Here is a 25,407-nt window from a genome sequence, read left to right as displayed (position 1 = left end):
AGTTATATCACACCCATATGAGCATATGTGTGAGTAAAAGCATCATAGATATTAATGAAAAAGTAAAACATTATCATGTATAGAAGTAAACATTCACCTCTGAAGTCTGATGATCCGTTTTCCCTGTCTTCCTTTTGGGTCGAGGCAAACCTTCTTGTTTCTTCTCAAGGTAAGCCTAACACATAAAACCTGTGATTCATTTTGAGCCCAGACAAAATGTATAAAAAGCCAGAGAGACTTACACAAAAAGAATTAACTCTAAAGTGCTTGGCTTCTATGCTCTGTGAGAAAATACTCACAAAATTTCCGTCTTTGAACAGAATGCCCCTGGTGGTAGAACTTGAACTGTTTGGATCAGTTTTTTTCTGACAGCTTTTGGTACTTGTCCTCTGCAGGTACATCTCTCCAGACTTCCCCCAATTTCTCCTGAAAACAAACAAGTTATTTTATGACTGACACACTCATACAAAACTGGCATGATGATAGTGATGCAGAATATGAACTTCAAATCATCATTTTGTTTTAAACTGGTTCTCATTTTCAACAAACCTTTAAAGACAGTGGTACTGCCGAGGGTCTACCATCATGCAACTGATCTGATATGATAATGTTTTTATGTCAGCTCTACAGAATAGCATTATTGAAAAAATAAGGTGAAATTACAGTTACTTACCTTTGCTTGGTGTTACACTGACTTCAAGAAGTATATAACAAAATAATGTAAGCGTTAAGGCATTCATTTTGGTGTTGAGGTACAAGTCTCTATCCACTAGACTGTCGAGAGAAGAGTAAGCTCTAACTTTTGCATGCACAACTTTATACTGCTTGGGAGCTTACTTTCGCTTTTCGGGAGAATCAGCAGGTTGACTGGGTTTAATCTTTTAATGGGTTTAATTTGCAGGGTTCTCCCCACCAAAGGAATTCTCTTGATACAGTATTTGACCTAGAATAAGCCCATCCACAAGACTAACATAACAGAGAAGCAGGCTCAAATAACTTTGCACAAACAAACACTAATAACCTTATTAAAATGTACATTCTATCAAACGCCCATTCTTTATTTACAATGGCAACAAACGTGTCTAGACGAATCACAGCACATGGTCACTCTAACATGGCAGACCATCCCACTCAGGTACATTAACGGCCTGCTCCCTCTCCGACCCAATCACAGTAGCACCAACTACCACCAACTGCATTTAAAAAAAAACAACAACAACATGCCCCTCTGCTCACAAGACCCCTCCCTAGTGTCTGGGGAGCGAAGCAAAATCCAAATCCCCCAAATAAGCCAGCTGCCTGGGGTCTACAGTGAGTCCGTAGCGGCCAATCGGATCGAAGACAAGTACAAACCTCCACAGTCAGTGTCAGGAGATGTTGGAGAGACGCAAAAGAGGTCCCTCTGCCCCGACTGAACCACCCCAAGGCTGTAGTCGGATAGTCCGTCCTATCGTGTTTCCCTAACCACTTTTCCTTGACTTGGGGGGAAAGCGTCATGAGGCCCATGTAAGATGTGAAGTACAATTAATAAGGTCTTAGGAAAAGACAACCGTGTGCTAATAGAATCTGGCTGTGCTTACATTAGGCTACTAATTTTGCAGCAGGTGTTACTATCTCCTTTCTTTTCGTAAATAATGCTCCAATGTACACTGTTTTAAAGGAGATATCAAAGGATGCACCTCCTATAGTTACGCCCCTGATGAGAGGGCATGTTGTGGTTGCAGGTGTTCATTTACATTTCAATTCCGTTCCCCTGTGAATTCCACTGTCCCTCTCAAGGAATGACAAACTTGAACTTCTGCTCCTAGTCTGCCACCTAGTGGATATTACAATAAAATATTACAAAATAATGATACTTAACATTCTTACAAGCAATCACTTATGTATCTGTAGAAATCAAATGACAATAAAACATACTTGTAAATTATAATTGATTTTCTTCATAGTAGTCTTGATATCCAATATTTTTTTTATGATTATACCAAATGCCTGAGGGATTAGTTGTACAATGATGAGGGGTTGGCTACATAATTCACAAAGTTTTGTTTATGACTTGACAAAGTAGTGAGGCTCTTTTAATAGGTCTACATTTGTTTGGTAATAATTACGTTTTGATATTTCTATACCATTTTTATACCAGTCCAATGCCTTTAGAAGGCTTGGATTAAAGTAGGATGCTGACTCTTGAGAGATAATGGTGTCACACTCTTGGGTTCTGCAAAGCAATGGCCCTGCTACGAGGGAAGATATAGACAGCAGTTTTACAGTAAAACCAGTTAGTAAGGCATAACATTATGACCATAGAGTAAAAAATATAATAAATAAAAAAGTTAAACGGGATGGTCTAGCTAGTCTGTTCATGATAGGATAGACTAACAACCATCATAGTCATAACTGTTTGCTTAAACACTAACAGTCATTCTTGAAGCATCTTTAAAACCATTAACACTGGTAGCCAATGCATTTACCAAGTGTGCCAAACTTAATGCACGTTATCTGCTTTACACTTAGTTTGTTATTTTATAACACACAATTAACAGCTTTACACTCTTTTTTTCCCCAAATGCTAAGCCCTGCACATAGAAAAAGCAAAAACGTCAAGTGATTTTCATTTTTACTATTGTGTAGTTGGTGCTTCATGTACGGTATGGTATGTGTGTAATGTATTGATGCTGAAACACATTTAATTTTAGAGTTTGAAGAGTTTTGCAAGAATTGCAAAGATGGTGCCTTAGCAATCAGAAAAAAACTGTAATCCAAAAAAGCACTGCTATGAATTTTGAAGCCTCGTCTTTGTCAGATGTTTTGAAAGGCCCTGAACTCGTTCACCAATGTGTTTTCACTCTGCTGGAAATGAGAAAGTATAATAGTAATTTGAATAACCCTGTTGCAGTTATGTGTGGAGTATACCTATAACACACTCTCTCCTGAATGAGCATCTTAAATATCAATAGTGTGTACACTGAAGCCCTAAACATTAAATGCAATAAGTGCATTCAATGTTTGCAAAAAGAGGCAGGCAATGACCCTACCAGAATAATGACCCATCACTATAAAAACAAAAGCCAATTCTAACTGGAAATGCAGTCAAATAATATGTGAAAAATGAATATTAAATACAATTATTTGAATGATCGTAAATTCTTTATTATACTATATATTATACGGTGTAGGCTATATACAGGCACAGTTATCTACTATGGGGCAGAAACTAATACTATAATTTCAGACAGACTCGCAGAGCAGACACGTATTCATCACATTTCTGAAACTGATTTTGATCTCCACATTGATTAGAAATGAAATAGAATAGACTGCCCTTCAGCAAAAAGAATCGGTACTTCTCCTTTAATTGCAGTGGCAAAGGTAAACACTCTACTGCACACGTCACGTCCTATCACGGGCCACAGCTTGGAAGTGGCATTTTGTGGGAGAATGGATAGATTGCTTCTAGGTCTAGTCAGTAGGAGTGAAGAGAAACGTGTTTTATGAAATATGTAGAGATCTACATATGTTTGACAGCTTGATTAATGAAGAAGAATGTCCGTGATTTTGTTGTTGATGTGCTTCTGAGACACAAAAGTCACATGAATTTGAATTGAAGATGGCGGACCATGGCATTGAACCGTCGGGGGATGATTCAGAAGTTTCCCAAACTTTGGGGAATTTAGAAAGTCCACATTCAGAAGAAAATAACGGACATTGCGCCAGTAGCCCTGAAGAATCATTCTCGCCAACATCGGTGATATATTTTAAAGAGGCTTTAAGCGCTGCCAACATTCAGTTTGCGAATAAAGGATCACCAAGTCCTACACCAGTGCGATATGAATTTCACATCGAAAGAACCAAGAAGACCAAAAGTAAGTGCACTGTAGCATGATATGTTGGGTGGATATATAACGATGAATGTGGATATATAACGATTTTAGAGTTAGCTACGGTTTGGTATTTTGCAAGGGAGGCTAAGATGTTGTTTACACTGCATAACCTCGGTATGCTAGTCCTCTGAATGTCAACAACTTCCAGTCGCCCTATCGATGACCATAACAACATACGACTGTCACCGCTGGCACCACGATTTCATTTCAAATCTGTGGTCTGAGGAATTGTTGGAAATGCTTCTGATGTTCACCACCTTTCTTTTTTATCACGTCACTTAAACAGTGTAGCAAAGAGCTACAGCAGTGTAGCAGATTATCTGTATTAGATGTCAACGAAATAGAAAATTCGATGGCTCTTTATCTTTATCTTTAGTCTGATACTTAGTGCTTAGCCTTGATGGGATTAGTCAGTAGGCTAGGAATGTGGAATAAGTAGGACACGCTAACACAACAATGATCAAGACAGTTAGCTATAAATAAACATCCTGGACTGTGTGTATTCGGAGTAAATATAGGCTGCAGAAAGCCACAGTCAACCCTGTTTTGTTGCATCGTCTTGTTTTCGACTGGAGAAATCCTTTTCGTCATTGGATGGTGGTAGGACACCATGCATTTGAGTTATGGTGTCCTGCACATTGCTCCTTCAGTTGGCTCTAGTAACCGTTATGTAACGAATCCTTGCTGCCTGGGTGCATGCTCACATTCATCTTGGTTGAGGAATCATGTTTCATCAGTGCGTTGAGAATTACCATGAGAATGAATGTGTGTATTACATCAATGAGACATGACACAAACCTGTACAATTTAGGAGGTGAAGAGAGGTGACTTGGAAAAAAGAAGGTGCAATTACTGTCTGTAGACTAGACTTTGGATTGTGTGAGCACTGGTCTTGCCAAGTGCAGTGGTGTTAACATGTATCCCAGAGGACGTGTATGAGAAGTTGACTGAAAGGCTGAATATGTTTATATGAGTCAATGGACATTAACTGATATGGCAAATGGGTACTGCGGGAGGAAAGAGTAAGGACAAAAAAAAATAAAAACTACTGCTCACTTGCACTCTAAAAAATTCTGGTTTGAAAACAACCCAAATTTGGTTGTTTTTAACCCAACTGCTGGGTAAATAGTTGACCAACACAACTCTGGTTTATTTTAACCCAGCAAAATGGGTTGTTATTTTAATCCAGCCGCTGGGTTATTAGGATCAGCCTAATGTTGGGTCAACCTAGCCCATCCATTTGGGGTTAACATTGCTATTTTAACCCAGCCAGATGGGTTATTTCGCCCAGCAACTTCAAACCATATACTAGTTCATATTAAAACACAATACTTTGTCTGTACAAATTAAACATTTTCACTGAGTTGAAAGTCACTCCTTCTCCCCCTAACAGCTCAATGTATGCTAATGTAGCCTAATAGCTATTATTTAGGCTAATATTCAAATGACAGGTAGCCTACACAGTCAAATAAAACGAGTTAGTCAGAAAGACTTCAGACAATTTTTATTTTACAACAGGCGTAGTTTAAAAAAAAGCAAGTGTTAGGCTACTTTCCACTTTGACGGGGAGTTCTAGTGTTCCATCCGTTTTTGGTGTAATGTTAGACCTGTAAATCAAAAAAAATAGAGGGGCATTGATCAGTCACTTTTTACATTAGCCAGGAATGGCTAGAGAAGCTCTTTCACCATAGTGAGAATTTCTTGTCCATCTTTTAGGATCTCAGTGATTGATTTGGACCATCGTCAGTATAGAGGCTTAACTCATACAGTCATTGATTTGGACTAACATGACACTTTGAAAATAGGCTTTACCTCAGTAATACACACTTATACGGCTTTTAACAAGTTAAATGTTAGCTCTGTTTTACTAAATATGATTGGCTATAAACAAAATTAGATAGCAAGCTGCAAAAGAATAAATCTTCATTCAGTCATGTTTACAAAGGGCATGTCTGTGCTGGATAAAAAACGGTTAGAAGTATAGATACCAACCTTTATTTCACTCTGAAATCACCCATTATCCAGTGCATGTTGAAACTTGAAAACTGCTGAGTATGACGGTTGGAAGAGTTACGGCTGTTTTTTTAGACTTGTTACAGCTCAAATAATGAAACAACTGAGTTAAAGTGAACTAGCCGCTGGGTAGATTATGTGACATCTGGTGAAGGAGAGAAGAGGGCAATGTCTTCAACCACTAACCCGGCGGCTGGGTTTCGCAAAACAACCCAGAATTAGTTAAAATAATCCAACAAAATGACCTAACAGCCTCAACCCAGCGTTTGGGTTGAAAAAACAACCCAGCATTTTTTGTGTGCGCAAGCAAATTACCACAGTTAGGGTCATGACCTGTGACGTTGCAATATCTCATCTTTCTGCATAGATTGTCTGCATGATCTTTAAAGCAGCATTAGGCCTACTATGCGAAAAGCAACTGTGCTAAATATATCCACTGAAGGAAAGTGCAGTGTGGTGGCCAGGGCTTATTACAGTTTTTCTCTGTTGCTTTGGTACATTGCTCAGATCAGAATGAAAATTCTCAATTAAGACTGTTTGTTCAACCTCTACACTTAGTCACTTGTGCATATCATACCAGAAATTTCTCATTCTTTTGAACATTTTGCAAATGCTTTTGCACATGCATTCAAAAGTACAATCATCTGCTGTTAAGTCTTACCTCCTAAAACATCTAGGTATCTATTCATTGTGTAAGTCATGACATCCAGATGGGTTACACCAGTTATCATTATGTGTCAACCTTATTATCTTCATCAGTTTCAGTAATGTGCTATGTTTGCAAAATGACTTGTCATCCAAACCTTGATTTTTTTTTTTACGTGGGATTGATTATTAAAAGGGGACAAATGAGTGTAAAACCTCATAGGCCACCAAGCCAGACAGAATGTGCCAGACCAGCATGAGGGGTATTCCAGTAACACTGTGACACTATCTCAGACAGCAATGTGTTTATTGATATTTTCCGCATTGACCACAAAATCTTACCTTCCTTACGTAAACTCATCTACAGATAATGGGTAATGGATAATTAGTAAGAAGCATGATCTAAATGATGTAGACTACTGTATGTTGATATTTGCGTTAATGTAAACCTTCTAAAAAAAACAGCACTCAAAAGAATGCTGATTACTGTTCTATCTAGTTTACTCTGTACTTTGTGTATCCAGAGGCAAAGTTCTTCCCTGAATGAAAGTGAAATGTCATCATGATGAGCTAACATTACCTGGTTCTCAAAGAACTTATGTGGCATGCAAGATTGTCCTATTATTTCTCAACCCATAAATTAAGTGAAAGAGATCTAGTAAAAAGCAAGTTTGGAAATAAGGAAAACACAACATGGATAAGTATTTCGACTGGCTTGGTTACAAACCATAACAAAAGGACTAGCATTTTGATGGCACTGACATATTCATTGACATCATTATTTAGGCTGCCTTTATGCTTTTGAGCAAGTTGTGTGCACAAATTGTTTCGAATACTGTTTTCAACATGTTAAGGATGATTTGAGAAATGTACCAAAGCGGCTGATAAAAGAAAGGTGTGCTTATTAGGTGAGGCAGATGGGTCAGAGTGTCTGAAACATTGTGCTCAGCAGCTCTATTCCAGGCCACAATTTAGCTGGGAGCTTCTTTGGTGTTCTTTCCTTTAATTTTTTGTACTTTAGGATTTGAAAGGAAGCAATGTCAGTCAGTCCCTAAAATAGGTCATGAAAAAAAAAAAAACCCTGTGTCATTCAATATGGGCCTTTATATTTAATGTCATGGCTTTTAATCTCACGCTAAAATAATGGCTTAGTTTTCATCATCATCATTCTGGCTAAAGCATTTAAATAGCAAGAGCAGCTGGATTGAAGACTGCAGTCTCTCCCCAACAGAGAAGATCTGAATCAGCCATTGATTAGCTTTCCTGGATATGCAGGCAGTTCTGTTGAAGCTCGATGCGAGAGATGCATCCTGGTCTGCGCATCTTGGGGCTTTTTTTTTTTTTACTCCCTCTCCCCACCGTTTCGTTGCGCTTGCACCATCTGCTCACGTGACCCTCTCTCTGCTCCACCATCCTGCTCATTAAGGCAGCCATCTTGGTCAACACCCACCCTGCGCGCCTCGCCTAGCCAATCCAATTAGCCGTAGCGGGGGGAGCCGTGCGTGTGTGTACTGTGTGTGTGTGTGTGTGTGTGTGTGTGTGTGTGTGTGTGTGTGTGTGTGTGTGTGTTTGCTGGACAGAGACAGGGCTGTGTGATTCCAGCCGCGCCGCTGAGGAGCCTATCAAACAGCACCCAAATCCCCCTGGCCTTTTCTGCACTGAGACACGAGAGAGAGAGAGATAGAGAGAGAGAGGGAGGGAGAGAGAGAGGGAGAGAGAGAGGGAGGGAGAGAGAGAGGGAGGGAGAGAGAGAGGGAGAGGGAGAGAGAGAGAGAGAGAGAGGGAGAGAGAGAGAGAGAGAGAGAGAGAGAGAGAGAGAGAGAGAGAGAGAGAGAGAGAGAGAGAGAGAGAGAGAGAGGGAGAGAGGGAGAGAGGGGCAGGGCAAGCCTTTTATTTCACACGCGGGGGTTTCTACTTGCTCATTCACCAGGGGAGAGTGGCCACAGCAGCAGCAGCAGGAGCACCATCACCAGTGGTAGCAGCAGTGCAAGAGAAGGAGACGAGGGGGGAGGTGCAGACAGCACAAACCAGAGCCGAAGAAGAATAGCATCCCTATCCGAGTCCTGCTGTTTGTCTTTTTTTTTCTCTCCTCCTCCTCCTCCTACTCCTCCTCCATCCATCCATCCCTGTGTTCCTCTTTGTTTTCCTCTCTCTGTTGTGCCTCCTCTCTGCTGATTCAGTGGTGCTATTGGAGACGGCAGGCAGAGCTTAGAGAATTCTCTTCTCCTTCCTCTTCCCTTCTCCTCCTCCTACTGCTTTCCTTTCTTTCTTTCTTTCTTTCTTTTTTTGAAATCCTTTCCTGGATCCGTGCCTGGCTTGGTTTGGGTGAGCGAGGGACCTTTTCCTGGAGTCAGTGGTAGCAGTGGCGTTGTTGTTGTTGTAGTAATATCAGCTGAGTCATCATCATGTCCGACCTGACGCCTCAAACCGATGCCCCAACCCCCACCACGGACAAGATCACGCAGGCTGCCAGGGAGACCATTTATCTCTGCAACTTCCGTGTGTCCGTGGACGGGGAATGGCTGTGCCTGCGCGAGCTCAACGACATCTCCCTCACGCCCGACCCCGAGCCGGCCCACGAAGGTACGTACAGGGAGGGCCGGAAGCCATGAGCTCTCTCTCTCTCCAGCCTCCTCTGGCGTCCGGGGGAACGGGTAGCCATAGCATCAGGCGCCAGACTCAAGGCCCACGCTGATGTTGGGCGGTGCTCTTATGCATCCACACAGACACACACATGTTTGTGTCTGGAAGTCTGGGAGTTTTATTTTTTTATTTCCCTGTAGCATTTACAGTATCTATTGCCATGCCGACCATCCCCCTTAAGGTGTTGTCTGTGAAGAGGTAGGATGTCTTAGATTTGTGTACGGTGATGCTTTTTTTTTTTTTTTTTTAAGCAAATCAGTTAGCTAGCTCAGCTCAGTTTGACAATCTCTCTGCATGATACAACGCAGCTGTATTTAGTTAGTTTCAATTAAGTTTAATTCTCACCTTCCCTTTATGCCCTCTAGTAGTAGACCTAGCCTATCCTCCCATACATTCTTGAAGACTATTACAGCTGCAAGCATTCAGCTGCTGAGTTCTTATTTTACATGTCATGATGGTCAGCCTACAGTAAAGGCAGCAGTACAGATGAAAGCTTTTGCTTGTTTGTTGTGCTGGTCCCCTTAATTTTATAAATGGGATATTGCCTAAATTAGAGGAAATTTCGTCACTGAGATTAGATTTGTGTATCCTCTGGTCCCCTGGTCTGGTACGTGGAAAAATAGCTCTGTCTTTCCAGAGAATCCTGACTTCTGGGAATCCTGCTCTGCTCAAATGCTGCAAATGTCTGTCAGGCCATTTTGATTATACTGTAGCTTGTTTAGGCAACAAACCTCGATGATGTAATTTATGTAAAGTGTTATGTATGGTTCTCTGTGAAATGTATCTTGCTTTTATAGAATTCCACTGAATTTGTCCACTGAATTTTTTTTGAACATTTTTTTTACATTAATTATTAATCTGACTAAAAGATGTACATATTGGCCCCTCCCCCAACCCCCATCAAAACATAGACTAACCCAGTTATCTCAGTACACCAGCAGCTGTACAAGAGAGATCACTTATCACTATCACTAATATGTTGAGGGGTGAAGTGTTAATGCAGTCTTTGCAATCAGAACACCATAAACCTACCTTGGCCAAGCGTGCACCAGATAGTACTTGACGCTGGCACGGGTTCGGGCCGGATCTGGCCCAGTTCTGGCTGTGTCCGTCCCATAACCAAGGCAGCTGTTGGAGGAACCTCGTAAATTATAACCCCCCCAGGGAGCCTGCTCTGATTGAGTGCTTAAGGGTCAGCCCAAGGTGGCCAGGAGGAGATGGAGATGTGACCACTTATCCAGAGGGCACTGTTGTTCTGAAGCCTGTTGTCCTTCTGCTTGCCACACAAGGAAATGGGGGGGGGGGGGAGCTGCGCATAGATCAAGTGTCCAGAGCACAGTGCTGTAGGCAGAAGCTAGATACAATGGTCTCCAGAATATGGCAGACGGTAGCATTCAAATAAAAAAAAAAAATGATGGATGCTGTCTGTGATCAAATGTAGATTAGGACTTCGCTATATACCATTTGGGCATTACATGGCAAGAGTTGTTGTAGTCAAACCCACCCACATATACACGGCACTCACATTAAATAAACATCCTCAGAATTCATTTAGGGATATGAACTGTGATGGAAAATGGATCTGTGAGTGAATGCCTTTCCTGTCAGTGACGGCCGGTGCCACCATGTCCAGGGTAAATGCATGACTCAGCCATTTGAGGTGAGTCCTCCTCTCACCAGAGCAATGCTGATGCGGCTCTTTGGCCCTCTCCTAGTAGACGGGCGAAGTGTTACATAGGCCAGCATGGGACTGGAGTGTCAGCAGTTGTCTGTCTGTGTTTTCTTTTTCTTTTCTTTTTTTAGATGTCTTACTTGCTTGAATATTTCTCGTATAGCCAGATGTGACTGACACTTTATCAGAAAAACTCGAATTTTAGTGTTGAATCAATGCTAAGATTCTCTACAGACTAAATATGCCTAGACCTGCCTTGGAGCATAGATTAGAAGTCTACTAACCTTAACAAGATTCGAGTGAAACACTAAATTCAATTTAAGAAATTGGAATGACATAGACTATGCTTTCAGAGCAAATACTGCATGATAGCATTTTTGTTTCTGAAACTGGTCATTGGACTTTAGGACAGTTCACAAAAAGTAGGCCAACTATTTTCTAATTAGATAGATAGAGTTAACCCGGTGCCTTGACTGATATTATTATGAGCTCTTGATGTGCTTGCTCTCATTAAGCCCTGTACAGAAAACATACCTTTTTAGCATTTGCGAAAGTAAGCCATCATTGCTCTTCTGTGCTAGGGCCTTCTGTCACCCTCAACACCCCCTCCCCGACTACTCGACATCTCCCCTGACTCATCAAAGTACCTTTTTATAACAGTGGGGAGCTTTGATGGGGATTAGAAGGGCAGGCCGTTGTGTGATGGCTTGATAAGCAGAAATGGACAACTGTGTGCTGACGTTTTAAGGGATCTATTTGCTTTTGAAGATTGGGAAGACTTGGAACGTCTGGAGATTCCTCGGAACCAGAGGTCTCTCTGGGACTAGCGCTGAATTATGGGAAGATCTGAAGATGGGTGTCTCTGAGTATGGGTCATGCAATGTATAGGCTGCAATGTCACATAGTGCTGGATAGGGGTGGGAAAAAAAATCGATTTTTCGATTTCTCTCGATTATCTCTAGAACGATTCCGTCTCGATTCAGAAAAGTTCATAATAGATTTTTTAATAAAAAAATTATTTTTATTTATTTATTTTTTTTAATTTTTTTTTTACACATCCATTTTGTGTTGAAATGCAAGCTGCATCGATTATTGCATTGTTCATTGAAAGTCATAATTGTGACAAGGAAAAGCTTTTTCTCTAATAAAAAATAGAGAAGGTAATTCATCTGTTGATTTTCTTTAATTATCAAACACAAAGTAGGAAGTGATTTGAGACTCTGAGTAGCAAACTCAAATGTTTAAAAATCGACATGCATCGATAATCGTTTTATCGGTTTAGAATTGAGGATCGATAATCGGTTTAGAATCGATAATCGGTTTAGAATCGAATCGTTGACCACTGAATCGGAATCGAATCGAATCGTGAGGTGCCAAGAGATTCCCACCCCTAGTGCTGGAGTCCTGCTTACATAATACCCAAGCCTCCTCAAGAAGTAGGTGCTTAACGATATTCCTCCACAGGCTGGCCACTCACTTTTCACCAAGCTCCTTTAACATTAACATTAACATTAATACTAATACTACTACTACTACTACTACTACTAATAATAATAATAATAATAATAACAACAACAATGATACAAATAATACGTATAATAATAATAATACTAAACTTTATGTATATAACATAAGAATATGCACAAGGCGCTTTCCATCACATGTTACAGCAACCACACATAGGCCAACACAAATATAAAGAACACATAGGCCAACACAAATATAAAGAACACATAGGCCAACACAAATATAAAGAACACATAGGCCAACACAACTATAAAGAACACATAGGCCAACACAACTATAAAGAACACTGCCATAAAAGCAGAGAAGAAAACAACACCATAGATATCAATAAAATAGATAACTAAACCTAAAATAAATAAAAGAGGTTAAACTAGCATGAAATTAATAAATAGACATAAAATCATAAATAAATACAAATATGAACAGACAATGAACATCTGAACAAAATATAGTATAGAACAAGGCATAAAATAATGAACCATTAAACATTTAAAAAAGCAAGCTGAAAAAATGGAACGGAACTGTACGTTTTAAAGGGACAGCCACTGTGTGAAAGGTGATTTCGAACTTCGTACTTGTGATCTGACAGAAGGAAATCATTGATTTCAACATTGGTCAAGTCTAGTGAATGATCATGTTGCTGAATTGGTCCTGAAACATGTTGTAAAAGTGTACTATAGTTCAGATCAGGATGCTGTTAACAAGCATTTCTTGTTAAACAACATAATGTAAGCATCAAAGTCATTTCGGTGGTACACTGAATTGTAATACAGAGAATTGCATCTGTGCCACTGCTACAGAATGTGTGGTATTTACAACATGTAACGTTTGTGGACAGGGCGTGAAACCTGTGTAATGCTTTATGGCACCACCTCACACAACAAAAACTAGACCCTTCTGCTAGCTATAAGAAGAAGCTAGCACAGGATTCTCTGTATGGACATCATGGTAGAGGCAATGGAGAAACCGAGGAAGACGTTGTCGAAGGAAGCGAGGAAGAGAAAAAGAGAGAGTAACCGAGCAAGAGACCAAAGAAGAGTCAGTTTCTGACTGGCTTTTACTCGTTGGCGAGAGCTAAAAGAGACAAAAGTATGCAAATCAGATGCCGAACTGGCCTTCTTTCTGTTGGACTAGTCAGTAATAACTTGTGTTGCACTTGCTTGATGTTTGGCTGTGATTATGATTATCCCTGCCAATGTTATTTATGACTTGTAGGAACAGACACTAGGCATTGAACTGGACTTTTTACTCCCCAGAGAGCAATCACATTGACAGTAGAAAATAAGCCTCTACAATTCAGTGGTTTGCTGAGAGGGGTGGGGGGTGGGGTTGTAGGAAGCGAGGTAGAGTCACTCTAGTCGCATCTTTTTTTAAACATCCCTGGCCACTGAGGAAGTGAGAGAAGCTGGGAGCTGCTGCAGTGAGACGCAGGGCTGGGTTTTTACCACCACTACCTAGCTTTTGTTCTCAGGGCCGGGAGCATGTGACAGGACATAATAGCACTACTAAAATGGAGGATGGGCCTTGTAAACGCAGACCCATTTAGAATTCTCCTGTGAAGAATCTCAAATGGCAAATTAGTCCTCTGATGTAATGAACAATAAGACAAAGATGTGAGCACAGAGACCATTCAGGTGTCGAGAACATTTCATCTGGGCTTTGCTTCAAGGCCTGCACAGCCAAGAGGTGTGTAATCGCATGGAGATAGTGTTAAATATATGGTCTTGAACTGAATAACATGGACTGCATCTCTATTTTCTTATCGAGGGTTATTTTTAATTTCCACTCATAGTATGCATGACACGTTCTTTTTTTGTCCTGTCTTCCCTTTTTTTCTTTTTTTTTCTCATTGCCCTTTGCAAAGATTCATGGGAGGATTTCACAGAGTTGGTGGAACAAATGCACTTGCTTGATGAGTTTAAAGGTGCGTATGGCAGTATCCTCCCCGTTTTGGACCGCGACAAGCCCCACCCCATTCCAACCCACCTGCTGAAGGATGACTCGGATCACGTCCCTGCATGCCCGTGCCACACACACACGCACACACACACACACACATATATATATAAACTCCCATATGTACACATTCCCTTTTGGCAAACCGTGCTGCTGTCTCAGTCTCCGTGTGTCACTTTCTGCGTCTTCTTTATTTGCTCCCCATATTCACAGTTCCTTTTGTTGTGTTCGTTTTCATTTGTTATTTTTCCTCCCATCATTCTGTCCTTTGGGCTTCATTGGCTGGGGTGTGGCATGTGGTCGTGTCTTGGCACTGCATTCATCCCCCCGTGCTCACGTCTGTTCTGCCCTCGCCCAGCATCCTCAGTGGCATGTCCATGTCTTTAGGGGACACGTTGTGCCTAGCATTAGTGTTAGCCTAGATAGTGTTTTCGACAACAGTTGCCAAACGATTTATTCATTTGTGATTTGCGAAGAGGCATTCCTTGTGTTTTACTATATCAGCAAGTCTATGAATGAATTCACCATGGTGGGTCATGCTGACTTGGCCATAAACATCACAAATTGTACAATGTGTTGTTGTTTTGTGTTCTTTTTTTGTGGAGAAAACAACTGCTAGCTTCGGCGCTGAAAGACAAAAACAGTAGCATGTATTCTGCCTTTGCTATTTCTTAAGAAACACTATTTGAGGTGGTTGTCCCATCACCTCCAAACCGGTTCCTGTCCTCTCCATGATCAGACGGGAGTTAATTCTCTCTCACACCTCAGGCGCTGGTAAAGGAGGGGTGGTGATGTGAGCGTTACCCCTGCTGCTATGCTACCGCCTCGCTGCGAGGGGAAGTAATGAGGCTGTTTTATGCAGCGCAATAACACACAGTGGAGGCCTCATTACAGGCGCAGGCAGACTTGCATTTTACTCTCCTGATGCTTTTTACATAAATCCACATTCCGCTTAGATGAAAGTTGTGGAGGAGGTTAGTTTCATATTTATTCATTTAACATCTTCATCCAAGGCAACACACAGTACAGGTAGAGTATACATGATGTATGTATATGGGGTCTGAACCAGTATCCTGCTATGAGATTCAAACCAATATTCTTAGCGGTGTTCGCACCTTGCCCTGCTAATTGAGCTACGTGAACATGCTGAAGGTGTTGTTTGGCTTTCTCTCATCTCTCATCAGTCTCATATTGGGTACTGTGATTCATGTAGGACTCAGTGTTCACTTGTCTTGTGGAAAATCATCCTGTCATAGTATGCACACAATGTGTAGTACACTGCAGTGCCTTGCTGTTAGGTGTGAATAATATGAATGAATGCAAGTCGTGTGCAGACTCTGGGCTGTCAGGCTATGTGTGACTGTGGTCAGAATTATCTGTATCATCTGTACTTTTAACTAGGATGCTTAGAAGGGTTCATTAAACAGTACAAGTAAGTCTTATCGATTTATAGTTTACCAATCTGGTTGGTTAATTATCTACCAACACCATATACTAGCAGGTTTTCTTAGCCTATTTGCTTTGTCACAGCAGATTAGATTGCCAAGGGCTTATTTAAAATTGTATGCAAACACCTTTTATTAATTGTGAAAGATTTGTGAGAGACACCAGCTTGCTTTTAATAAGTCTTTATGAAGCCTGTTGAGACATGTTGGTAGTAAATCCCGCCTCATTTATAAAGCTTCCTTGTCATTTTAATTAACTGCCATACACTCATGTTATTGGCTCAGCCTTCTGCTCTTTAGTAATGCTATGCGAATGCATCACCATGCTAGCCATGTCCTCTTCCAGCTGTTATGAATTTTTTTTTCTGCACCAGGCTACACATAAGCCTCCTTAGTTCTATCAGCATGTGTGCGTTGTCCTCCACCAAAGCAAGCGTCAGGGTCGTTAATGACTTGAGCGGATGTGTGGCTCCGTTGCCATGGAAACCGATGCACTGTTGAACTCTCTCACCTCCGGTCCACAGATCCCAAGGACCCCATCGCCATCGAGAGGCTCAACCTGATGAACATGGCCAAGCTGAGCATCAAGGGCCTGATCGAGTCGGCGCTAAACCTGGGCCGAACGCTGGACTCCGACTACGCCCCGCTCCAGCAGTTCTTTGTGGTGATGGAGCACTGCCTCAAACATGGACTGAAAAGTATGTGGAACAGGAGAATCGGTTTAGATTTTATTTCGTTTTGTTGTTATGTTTTCCGTCACTGATATGTCTTATTTGAAATGGAGTTTTCATGGAAGTAACAGTATCTTAGTATTGGTGACGCAATCAGAGACCTTCAGATTTTCACAGAACAGTTTTCGTCTTAAAATGCCAGAAGCCTGACTAGAATTAACGCCGTGTCTTAGGAGTATGTCATTTGTAAGATACTGACTTAAATTCTGTTGCATTACCCCTTAGGTAAGAAGACCTTTCTGGGACAGAACAAGTCATTTTGGGGTCCCCTGGAGCTGGTGGAGAAGCTGACACCCGAAGCTGGAGAAATCACAGCCAGCGTGAAAGATCTGCCTGGACTCAAGTAAGCCACACTGTCAGATTTCAACTCTGCTGCATTAAAGTCAGCCCCATGCACCACCCACTCTTCAGTGAATGTGGGGAACTGAGATATCCGTGCCTGTCCGTGCAGAACCCCACTTGGCAGAGGTCGGGCTTGGCTTCGGCTGGCGCTGATGCAGAAAAAGCTGTCCGACTACATGAAGACCATCATCAACAGGAAGGATCTGCTGAGGTGAGAGGCACCGCAGCACTGTCACTGCTAAAGCTGCTAATGCTGCTCAGCTAAATGCAGGATTAGGTCAAAGTCAGTCTCCCGTTGGCCTCAGACTAGTTTGGCATTTAATCACAGAAGATTCTGAATACATAATATATAGAGAGATCAACAGATATACCTAACTAATGTTAGAGATACCACGTAGTTGTTGGCTATATTTAACTTTATCCTGATGAGCATTTAGCAGTAACACAGTCAGTACTTGAGAATGAGAGAATGGCAGTACTTAAAGGATGGAAGTAGAATGGTTGTACAAGAGGGGATTGTCTGTAATGGGTGACAGACTCTGACTTATCCCCACTCCAGTGAGTTCTATGAGGCCAATGCTCTGATGATGGAGGAGGAGGGAGCAGTGATCGCAGGGCTGCTGGTGGGCCTGAACGTCATTGACGCCAACCTTTGCATGAAGGGAGAAGATTTGGACTCCCAGGTAATGAATATGGCCAGTGGTCACCAATGGCAATGCTAATACTCTTAGTTGTTGCATGGCTCTTTGGAAGACACAGTTATGATTGGTCAGCTGTGGCATTCAGAGAGGTCTGCTATTTCTGAATAACAGATTGATGAACTGTATATCAGCCCGCTGTCACGGGCGACCATTGTTTCATACAGCTGCTGACTTTTATTGGACTTCATGGCAAACACTAGAAAAAGAATAGTTTCAAATAAATGCCAAAGTAAGTTTGGTAGGTAGCCTAGCAGATTGTCTAATACTAACCTATTGTTTTTGCTATAGGTGGGGGTAATCGATTTCTCAATGTATCTGAAGGATGGGGGGCACAGCAGCAAGAGCACAGAAGGGTGAGTGTGTCTCAGACTCCAGAAACCTCTAAACTGTAATGAAACACCAAGCTAGTCAGTCAAGTAAGTACTTTCATATTTCATATATTGAGTCCTTGTTTTGTTTGTGATTTGTGCCTGTCACAGGGATGGACAGATAACTGCCATTCTAGACCAGAAGAATTACGTGGAGGAGCTGAACAGACATCTAAGGTAGGAGACCAGTTCTCTTGTGAAACTCACTCACTGACCGTTCTCATATCATTTTCTCATTCTCATATCATTTTTTTTTGTGTGGCCGCAATGACTAAACATCAAGTAACATGCTTCCTCTCAATATGCAGCGCATCAGTCAACAACCTCCAGGCCAAAGTGGACGCGCTGGAGAAGTCCAACTCCAAACTGACAGAAGAGGTGGGTCAGGGTTCAGTAGAACATCACAAGGGACAGTTTCAAGCCTTTAGCTGTCCAGCACAGAGTATAGCGGATGTGTGGCTTAGTCTCCTACATTAGTGGTCTTTGTTTTGCAGTTGTTGGCTACATTATTTATATTGTTAGTTTTTATTACAATGGGTTGTTTTTGTCATTTCAGTTGGCGGTGACAAATAACCGTGTCATCACCTTACAAGACGAAGTGGAACGGGTGAAGCTAGAGGGTTCCTATCCTGCAGACAAGGTTCTAATGAAGTCTCTTGCTTCACACCATTGCACCATACAAAAATACTTTGTTTATGCCTGTGAACACCATAAATGCCTTAAATGCAAAGTCTAGAAAAGTTAAAGGCAGTTTAACCAAAACATATGCACTCAAACACCTGATCCTCATTATGTTTTTCCATTTTCCTAACAAAATACAAGCTGCCAAAGTCTAGAAAAGTTAAAGGCAGTTTAACCAAAACATATGCACTCAAACACCTGATCCTCATTATGTTTTTCCATTTTCCTAACAAAATACAAGCTGCCAAATGGGCTTTTATGACCAGTTTAACCGGTTAAGTGTCGTGTTGGCACGTGGCCATAAGTGAATTGTGAATTGTGTTCCCAGGTGCCCAGAGCGGATGGTAGTGCGGACGGCCAGGTGCTGGGAGAGGCTCGCAAGCAGCTCAAGGAGGAAACCCAGCTACGATTGGTCAGTCAGGCTCCTTCACTTGGGCATAGTTGTCACATTGTTTTCTTCATTTTGCTTTGCCGCATGTGATCACTATTCATGCTTGTCTTGGCCCAGTCTCTGAATGACATCAGCTGAGTATGCTCCTCATTGCTGGCGTGAGGGGGATGTAGGTGGTACCAATAATAAAAAATAAAAAAAGCTGTTTCTCCACTGCCTGGAGTGTGGCGTGACCTGGGTGTGGCTGTGCTTGCTTTGCCCCCGTGCAGGATGTGGAGCGGGAGCTGGAGGTGCAGATCGGCATGAAGCAGGAGATGGAGCTGTCCATGAAGATGCTGGAGAAGGACATCTGTGAGAAGCACGATGCCCTGGTGGAGCTTCGCCAGCAGCTGGACGACATGCGGACGCTCAACCACGAGCTGCAGCACAAGTCGCAGGTACACACACAAATAATGCAATGTTAATATGCGATTAATATGCGATTTAATATGCGATTAATGTATGTAGTGTGTCGTTAGTAGGTACTTTGTGTGTAGAGTGTAGTATGCTGTTGTGTATACGGTATGTAGTATGTTCTGTGTACTGTATATTTCTCACTGCAAAACTTCACACACATGGTACACATGTGAGTTTACTTATGCATTAATCATCAACCATGCATTACAATGGAGTACAGTGTTAGTTGACCTACCTTTGTCACCTTACCATGATTCATGAGATTGAACAAACAACACAAATTTCTGTAAAAACACAAGTCAGATTGAGGCAAATTCATGTCTGATTTACTGCCAATGTTGGGAGGAACATTAAACAGGAAAATTGCATGACATGTTACTAATAATTCTCTGCACCAAATGGAACCATGCAACTAACAGGCACAGGGAGACCAACAGCAGCACTGCTTAGCTGCATGGAGTATGGGAACTCTTGTCCTAACGCCACGGATAAGCCATGAGGTCAATGCCTTGACTGGGAGCTCCACAGTTACGTGAGGGTTAGCCTAACGCTGCTCTGTGTCCATAGGGGTCAGAGGCCAGCTCCAAACAGAAGAACGAGCTCATCAGTCGCCTGGAGGACAAGACGAACCAGATGGCCAGCACCATCAAACAGCTGGAGAACAGGTAGGAGCCCCACCTGTGCACACACCCTTCCCTGACCCCCAGTCACACTAGCACACACTTCATTAATTACTGCTGTGTTGGAGATTCTTCGTTTAGAATAAATAATGCTGATCTGTCCTCAGCGCCTCAATCTCAAAGGTGTGCTGTGAGGGATGACCAGTAGCGTCGGTTAGCTGGCTCACGCTCACTCATACCTGAGTGATAAATCATTGCTGTTTTAATAACATGCAGTATATTAGCTTACTGATTGTTTGATTGTAAGGACAATTTGCTTCACTAAAATATAGTTTGCATGAATATGTTTTTTTATATAGTATAAGCTGAAAACAGGTGGTAAGTGTACCTCTGTGAATGCATTTCACTATAAAAACTCATTCCATGAAATCCAAGTTCCATGAATAAAATGTACAGACCCATGAACACATTTAGGCCATATGAAAATGTATCCCCAAGGACATTAGGAAGGGAGGTTTCCCTGGGTAATTGGCTCCTAATATATATGTATAGGATATATATATGTATAGGATATAGTGTATATATATGTGTCCCCTGTACCATGGCTGTCATGCACCTTTCATGTGACTCCATGGCCTCAGCTCAGGAATGTGTTTCAAATCTCCTAAGCTTTCTTATCCCATCTTTCAAAAAAAAAAAAGGTCTGAGTTACTTGCAATAACATTCTCTTCTTCTCCTTCTTTTTCTGTCTCTCGTTATTTTATCCTTCTCTTTCATTTTTCATTCCTCCCATCACTATTTTGCTGACTTCTGCTGCCTCTCGTTCATTTGTTTCATGCCTAGTGAGAAAGACATGGCGAAGCAGGCCAGGAATCTTAGCTCGACCGCGGGAAAACTGCTCCAAAAGCCCCAATAGGCCTGTTCAGAGTCGCCCGTCGCTAGTTTCAGAAAAAGACAAGATTTGACCTTCCGTTTGATATTTTCATTTCCAGTCTTGCACAATATACCGTAGAACCAACTAGGACGTTTTTTTTTTTTCATTTTCAGGATAGAACAAAAACAAAACAATCTGTCGCTGTTCCTCTTTGTCTTTTACAAATGGACACCACTGTACATTTTCCTCTCTGGACTATTCCGTCCAGTCGCATCTGCTTTGATTATTGTAATCATGAATGAATGGGGTCCCTGTAGTGTCCGTACTGGTGTTTCCCTGAGTATGAGCACAGCACATATAGCAGTGCTCATGCATCTTCAGTGGATCAGCATGGCTGCAGACCAGGCATAGGCTCAGTTTAGTAGATTTTGAGGTGAGGGTTAAGCCAACAGCTAGAAGATCATGTGTTGGAACAATGGCAATGAATACCAAATGCATAATCCCCTGCGCTCTCTCCCCAGTCATACAAATATGTTAGCCCACTAACAAAAGGTGTTGCGAGTTAAGCATTAATTTTTCTTTTGTATATCCTCTTCTCAGCATTGGGCTTTTTTTTTTGTGTAATCCTGTTTCAGCTGGTGAATGAATAATTGGATTTGGCTCTGCAGATTCAACATATCGGTCAACAACGGTCATCGTAATTTCAGTTCACAACTCTCCAAAGGCTCCAATATATGGTCTTTGCTGCAGCTGGACATAATGTTAGCGATCGCCTTTTATGATTTCAGACTACAGTGCTCATCTTTCCAAGTGAAGTGGAGCTGAAGAAGCTGCCATTGAGCCGCTAGTCTGAGCATTATTGTGTTTGGCTTGGTTTGAGTGTGACAGACCTAGAGCCCCAGGGATAAGCAAGTAACTTAATTGACAAAAATGAAATTATTTACTCAGGAGGAAATTTAGGTTTCGGTGGCCTATTTTGGTTGAGGATCATGTGCCTGAAATCACCTTATCTGTACATGAAGCGATAAAACCTGCAGAGAAAGAGAGAGAGATGGGAGTTGAGAGAAAATCAAGAAGAGAAAGCCAGAGGGAGGGAGGGAGAGAGAGAAAGGGGGAGAGGAAAGAGGGAAAGGAGAGGGAATCATAAAGAGAGGATGACCCAGGAGCCACAGAGCGGCAGGTCAGGACGTGTCCAAATAAAAAACAAAAACAAAAACAAAGGCTTTATGGTTTCTATGAAAGTCAAAGAGTTTGGATGGAGTTGCTTGCAACATGTAGGAACCATTAAACTTTTATGTGGACTAAACATAGATGTAAAACTGTAGTTTAAATCAAAAGAATAGCATAATAAAATAAATAAAATCAAAATGCTCTGGCCTACTTGTCTTTTTTTCCCCCAAGTCTGCTCACTTCCTCTTTCCTTTCAAGCTACCTCCTCCCATGAGTTTCTTCATACCTCTCACATTCATTCACAGTTGTGTTGTCTAGTATACCCCCTACCATGCATTTTTTGTTTTATTTTGTTTTGTTTGTTTTTATTTCACTTTTTACTTTACCACCCGTTCATCTGGCTGAAACCCAGATCCAAACAGGCGGAGCGGCAGAGGGACCTGGCAGAGGAGGCCAACCGGCTCTTCAAGCAGGAGTTCGGGGACAAGATCGAGAGCCTTCAGCAGGAGCTGGAACAGTTGAGGAAGCAGAAGTACGTGTCTCTGTAACCCACACACACACACACACACACACACACACACACACACACACACACACACACACACACACACACACACACACACACAGGGGAAATCCTGCATACAGTCAGTGCTTTCCAGAAGGAAGGGTCAGATTTCTATTTGGCTGACCTGCTTCTCTCCACAGGCTGGTTGAATGAGTTGTCACTAACAGCAGAAAAGGCATTGCCTTATGGAATGTGCATAACAGCAGCGATCTTTAAGCTTAAAGCTTCACCGAAGCTCACCAGTAAAGAGGCTTTTGTATGACCACAGTGTACGCCTGTTAACCCCAACATCCAACACGGACATGTTCTGCCATGGGATAGTGTTGTTACATTGTCACAAGAGGGCAGCCATCGTAAGTGGAATGTAGCTGCTCTACAGCGCCCTCTTGTGTATTCACTGATATGTCTCACATGGACCTTAATGTTAAGGTAAATTAAGGTATTAAATATGTCATAGGCAGAAACTGACAATTGAGGGGCTTGCTGCATAGGGAACCTCCTCACTGTTGTGCAGTATACTTAGTGTGTGTGTGTGTGTGTGTGTGTGTGTGTGTGTGTGTGTGTGTGCTTCCTAGATCCGGCATGGAGGGAGAGTTTAGGAAGCAAAGGGAGCCTCGCGGAGTGCAGCACCATGACTCTGGCTTGGGGGAGAAGACGAGCTCCCCATCCTCCCACGGAGACAGCAGGCAGCAGGTGGAGGACATCAGAAAGGTAAAGGTCCACCCTAGAGGGCTTTTCCATGCCGGACCCCTCAGTCCTACAGTGTGTCGTCCCCTATCTGATGTCCATCATACGCTGTCCTAAATGCGTATGCTTTGTTGTCTACAGGAGCTGGAGTCGGTCAGGAAAGAGAACGACACTCTACGAAATGTGCTGGATGAGAAAGCTAGTCTCAGTTCCAGCTTGTAAGTGTGCAACTTAGCATCTTGTTCAGTTACATGTTTTCTTTTTTCCCTTTGTTCGCCTCATTGATTTATTCTTTATTTTGTATTATTCCTTATACTTTCCTAACATCTAAGCTGTGTCGTTTCTTGTGTTTGAGGTCCCTATCACAAAATGAGGAAGATGATGAGCAGGTAGTGAAGATTTATACTATATTTTCAAACTATTCGCTATCACTAACAGTATTAATCATTACAGTTGTATTGCTCAAATAAACACATCCATCTCGGTCACTGTTGAGTTGCTTCTTCTCTCATTCTTCTTCAATCACCTCTTTTCTAGGATCAGGCCTTGTTCGAGGACCTTGAACCCTTCATCTGCACTAGTTGTGAAAAAGAAGACTCCTTGACCAGGACCAAGGTATAGAAGCGAGCTGGCCACTAAGGTGAAATAGTTCCCTACCATCTGTCCACATGCTTAATATTTTAATGTATTCACTATTCACTACTGCTGGTCTGTGTAATCCCTGTTTTGAAAGACATTTACTGTCAGTCATGGGTATAAACACTGAAAATGTTCTTTGTCTTCACCCCAGTATAAATCTGACTATAATCCCAGCAAATGTACGTGATGCTATAGTTTGTTAACACCAAGCTAACTTGGAAACGATCTCTTCTACAAACTCTAAAACTATATGGCACAAAACACTAAAGAACAAAATGATTGTAGGATAAGAAAAAGAGCTTGGGACTGTTTTCAAACCCTAGTCATTTTGCCTTCTGCAGCCTCGACCTGAACTAACCAGTTCTAAACTCATGTGTAACTCTTAAGTGAATTTGACAACAGCTGATCTGTTCCCGCTGGTGTCTCCTTTGCAGAAGCAGTGTAAGAACTGCAGAGGGCTCTTCTGCGAGAGCTGCCTGGCCAACGAGTTACCCCTGCCCTCCTCCATCAACCCTGAGCAGGTGTGCGACTCCTGCTACTCCCAGCTCTTGCAACAGTACGCATCGAGCCCCTCCTGAGGCACGCACACACACACACACACACACACACACACATACTGGTGCATATCTCAAAATTCATCATTCTGAATATCATAGAGCGATGGACTTTTGACGCTTCAAATGGGACTTTTGAAATGAGGCATTTTTTTTTCTCATCAATCTTTAAACCAAAAAGGATATAAATTATCATTACAAGAACTTTGGTCTAATGTGTAATGTTTTACAGTCGCATTTGCTTCTTGAAAGGGATGCTTAGGGATACCTTTGTTGTTTTTAAGTGCTCTGTGTGTGAGAAGCCTTTGGGAAGTAGTACTCTGCTGCACACATTCATATCTGCATTGCATCTTAATCGTATCATGTCGCAAGTGATTGAGTGATGTTGTCCACCAAGTGGATTTATACAGTTCTTGTATTACTTGAATTGTGTATGAAACAGTTACTTTGAACTCCCTTATCCCATGCCTGCTCTGTTATGCTCTTAATAGTTAGGCAATATATTTCATGGTTAGCTTGACTAACATAATGGCAATTATTGTAAGCAGAGAATGGCTGAGTTGATTTAGAAATCCTTTAACTTTTTTCCTGAAAAGAGGAGCAATTACACAAAAGGTTCACTGTCGTAAACAGCGATGGCATAAACCTGTTACAGAATCACTACATCTCAAACTGTACAGGGCTTATTTGATTATGGAATACTGACATCATGCAGGAACATTGCTTCTTTCGCATTCAAAATGGACTTTTATGACTTTGTTGATCTAAAGCTGATTGACAAGTTGTATTTTACTTGATGTTTTAATAAAACTTTTAAAATCTTGAATTGGTTTGTGTATTGTAATGGTA

The 25,407-nt window shown here is 41.8% G+C and overlaps 1 protein-coding gene across 4 annotated transcripts; it reads left to right on the top strand.

Annotated features, from left to right (window-relative positions):
* The first annotated feature begins 3,381 nt into the window (after positions 1–3,381).
* On the top strand, positions 3,382–25,384 carry rufy3 (RUN and FYVE domain containing 3). 4 transcript variants are annotated; one of them, XM_031570630.2, is made up of 19 exons: positions 8,413–9,119; positions 14,243–14,302; positions 16,304–16,477; positions 16,736–16,853; positions 16,962–17,063; positions 17,412–17,535; positions 17,842–17,906; positions 18,033–18,098; positions 18,230–18,299; positions 18,478–18,561; positions 18,931–19,014; positions 19,263–19,430; positions 20,017–20,114; positions 22,526–22,645; positions 23,254–23,389; positions 23,507–23,583; positions 23,721–23,754; positions 23,903–23,980; positions 24,439–25,384. In XM_031570630.2, the coding sequence occupies exons 1-19, from the start codon at positions 8,942–8,944 to the stop codon at positions 24,580–24,582; spliced, it is 1,980 nt and encodes a 659-aa protein (XP_031426490.1). In that variant the 5' UTR covers positions 8,413–8,941; the 3' UTR covers positions 24,583–25,384. The 4 variants fall into 4 exon arrangements, with proteins under 4 accessions (XP_012684100.1, XP_012684101.1, XP_031426490.1 ...); XM_012828646.2 differs by lacking the exons at positions 8,413–9,119; positions 14,243–14,302 and adding an exon at positions 3,382–3,860; XM_012828647.3 differs by lacking the exons at positions 8,413–9,119; positions 14,243–14,302 and adding an exon at positions 3,383–3,860 and having other exon boundaries at positions 23,903–24,005; positions 24,439–24,565.
* Positions 25,385–25,407: the final 23 nt, after the last annotated feature.

This window comes from Clupea harengus, chromosome 7 (assembly GCF_900700415.2).
Source record: "Clupea harengus chromosome 7, Ch_v2.0.2, whole genome shotgun sequence".
Lineage (NCBI taxonomy): Eukaryota > Metazoa > Chordata > Actinopteri > Clupeiformes > Clupeidae > Clupea > Clupea harengus.
This window is presented reverse-complemented; position numbering and strand designations above follow the sequence as displayed.

What these genes read in the sequence shown, in the direction of transcription:
- rufy3 (XM_012828646.2), top strand. Translation starts at nt 3,605, where the DNA reads ATGGCGGACCATGGCATTGAACCGTCGGGGGATGATTCAGAAGTTTCC. An exon ending in AAAGATCTGCCTGGACTCAA is followed by an intron (nt 16,854 to 16,961) that starts GTAAGCCACACT and finishes CTGTCCGTGCAG; the next exon opens with AACCCCACTTGGCAGAGGTC. An exon ending in ACTCCAAACTGACAGAAGAG is followed by an intron (nt 18,300 to 18,477) that starts GTGGGTCAGGGT and finishes TTGTCATTTCAG; the next exon opens with TTGGCGGTGACAAATAACCG.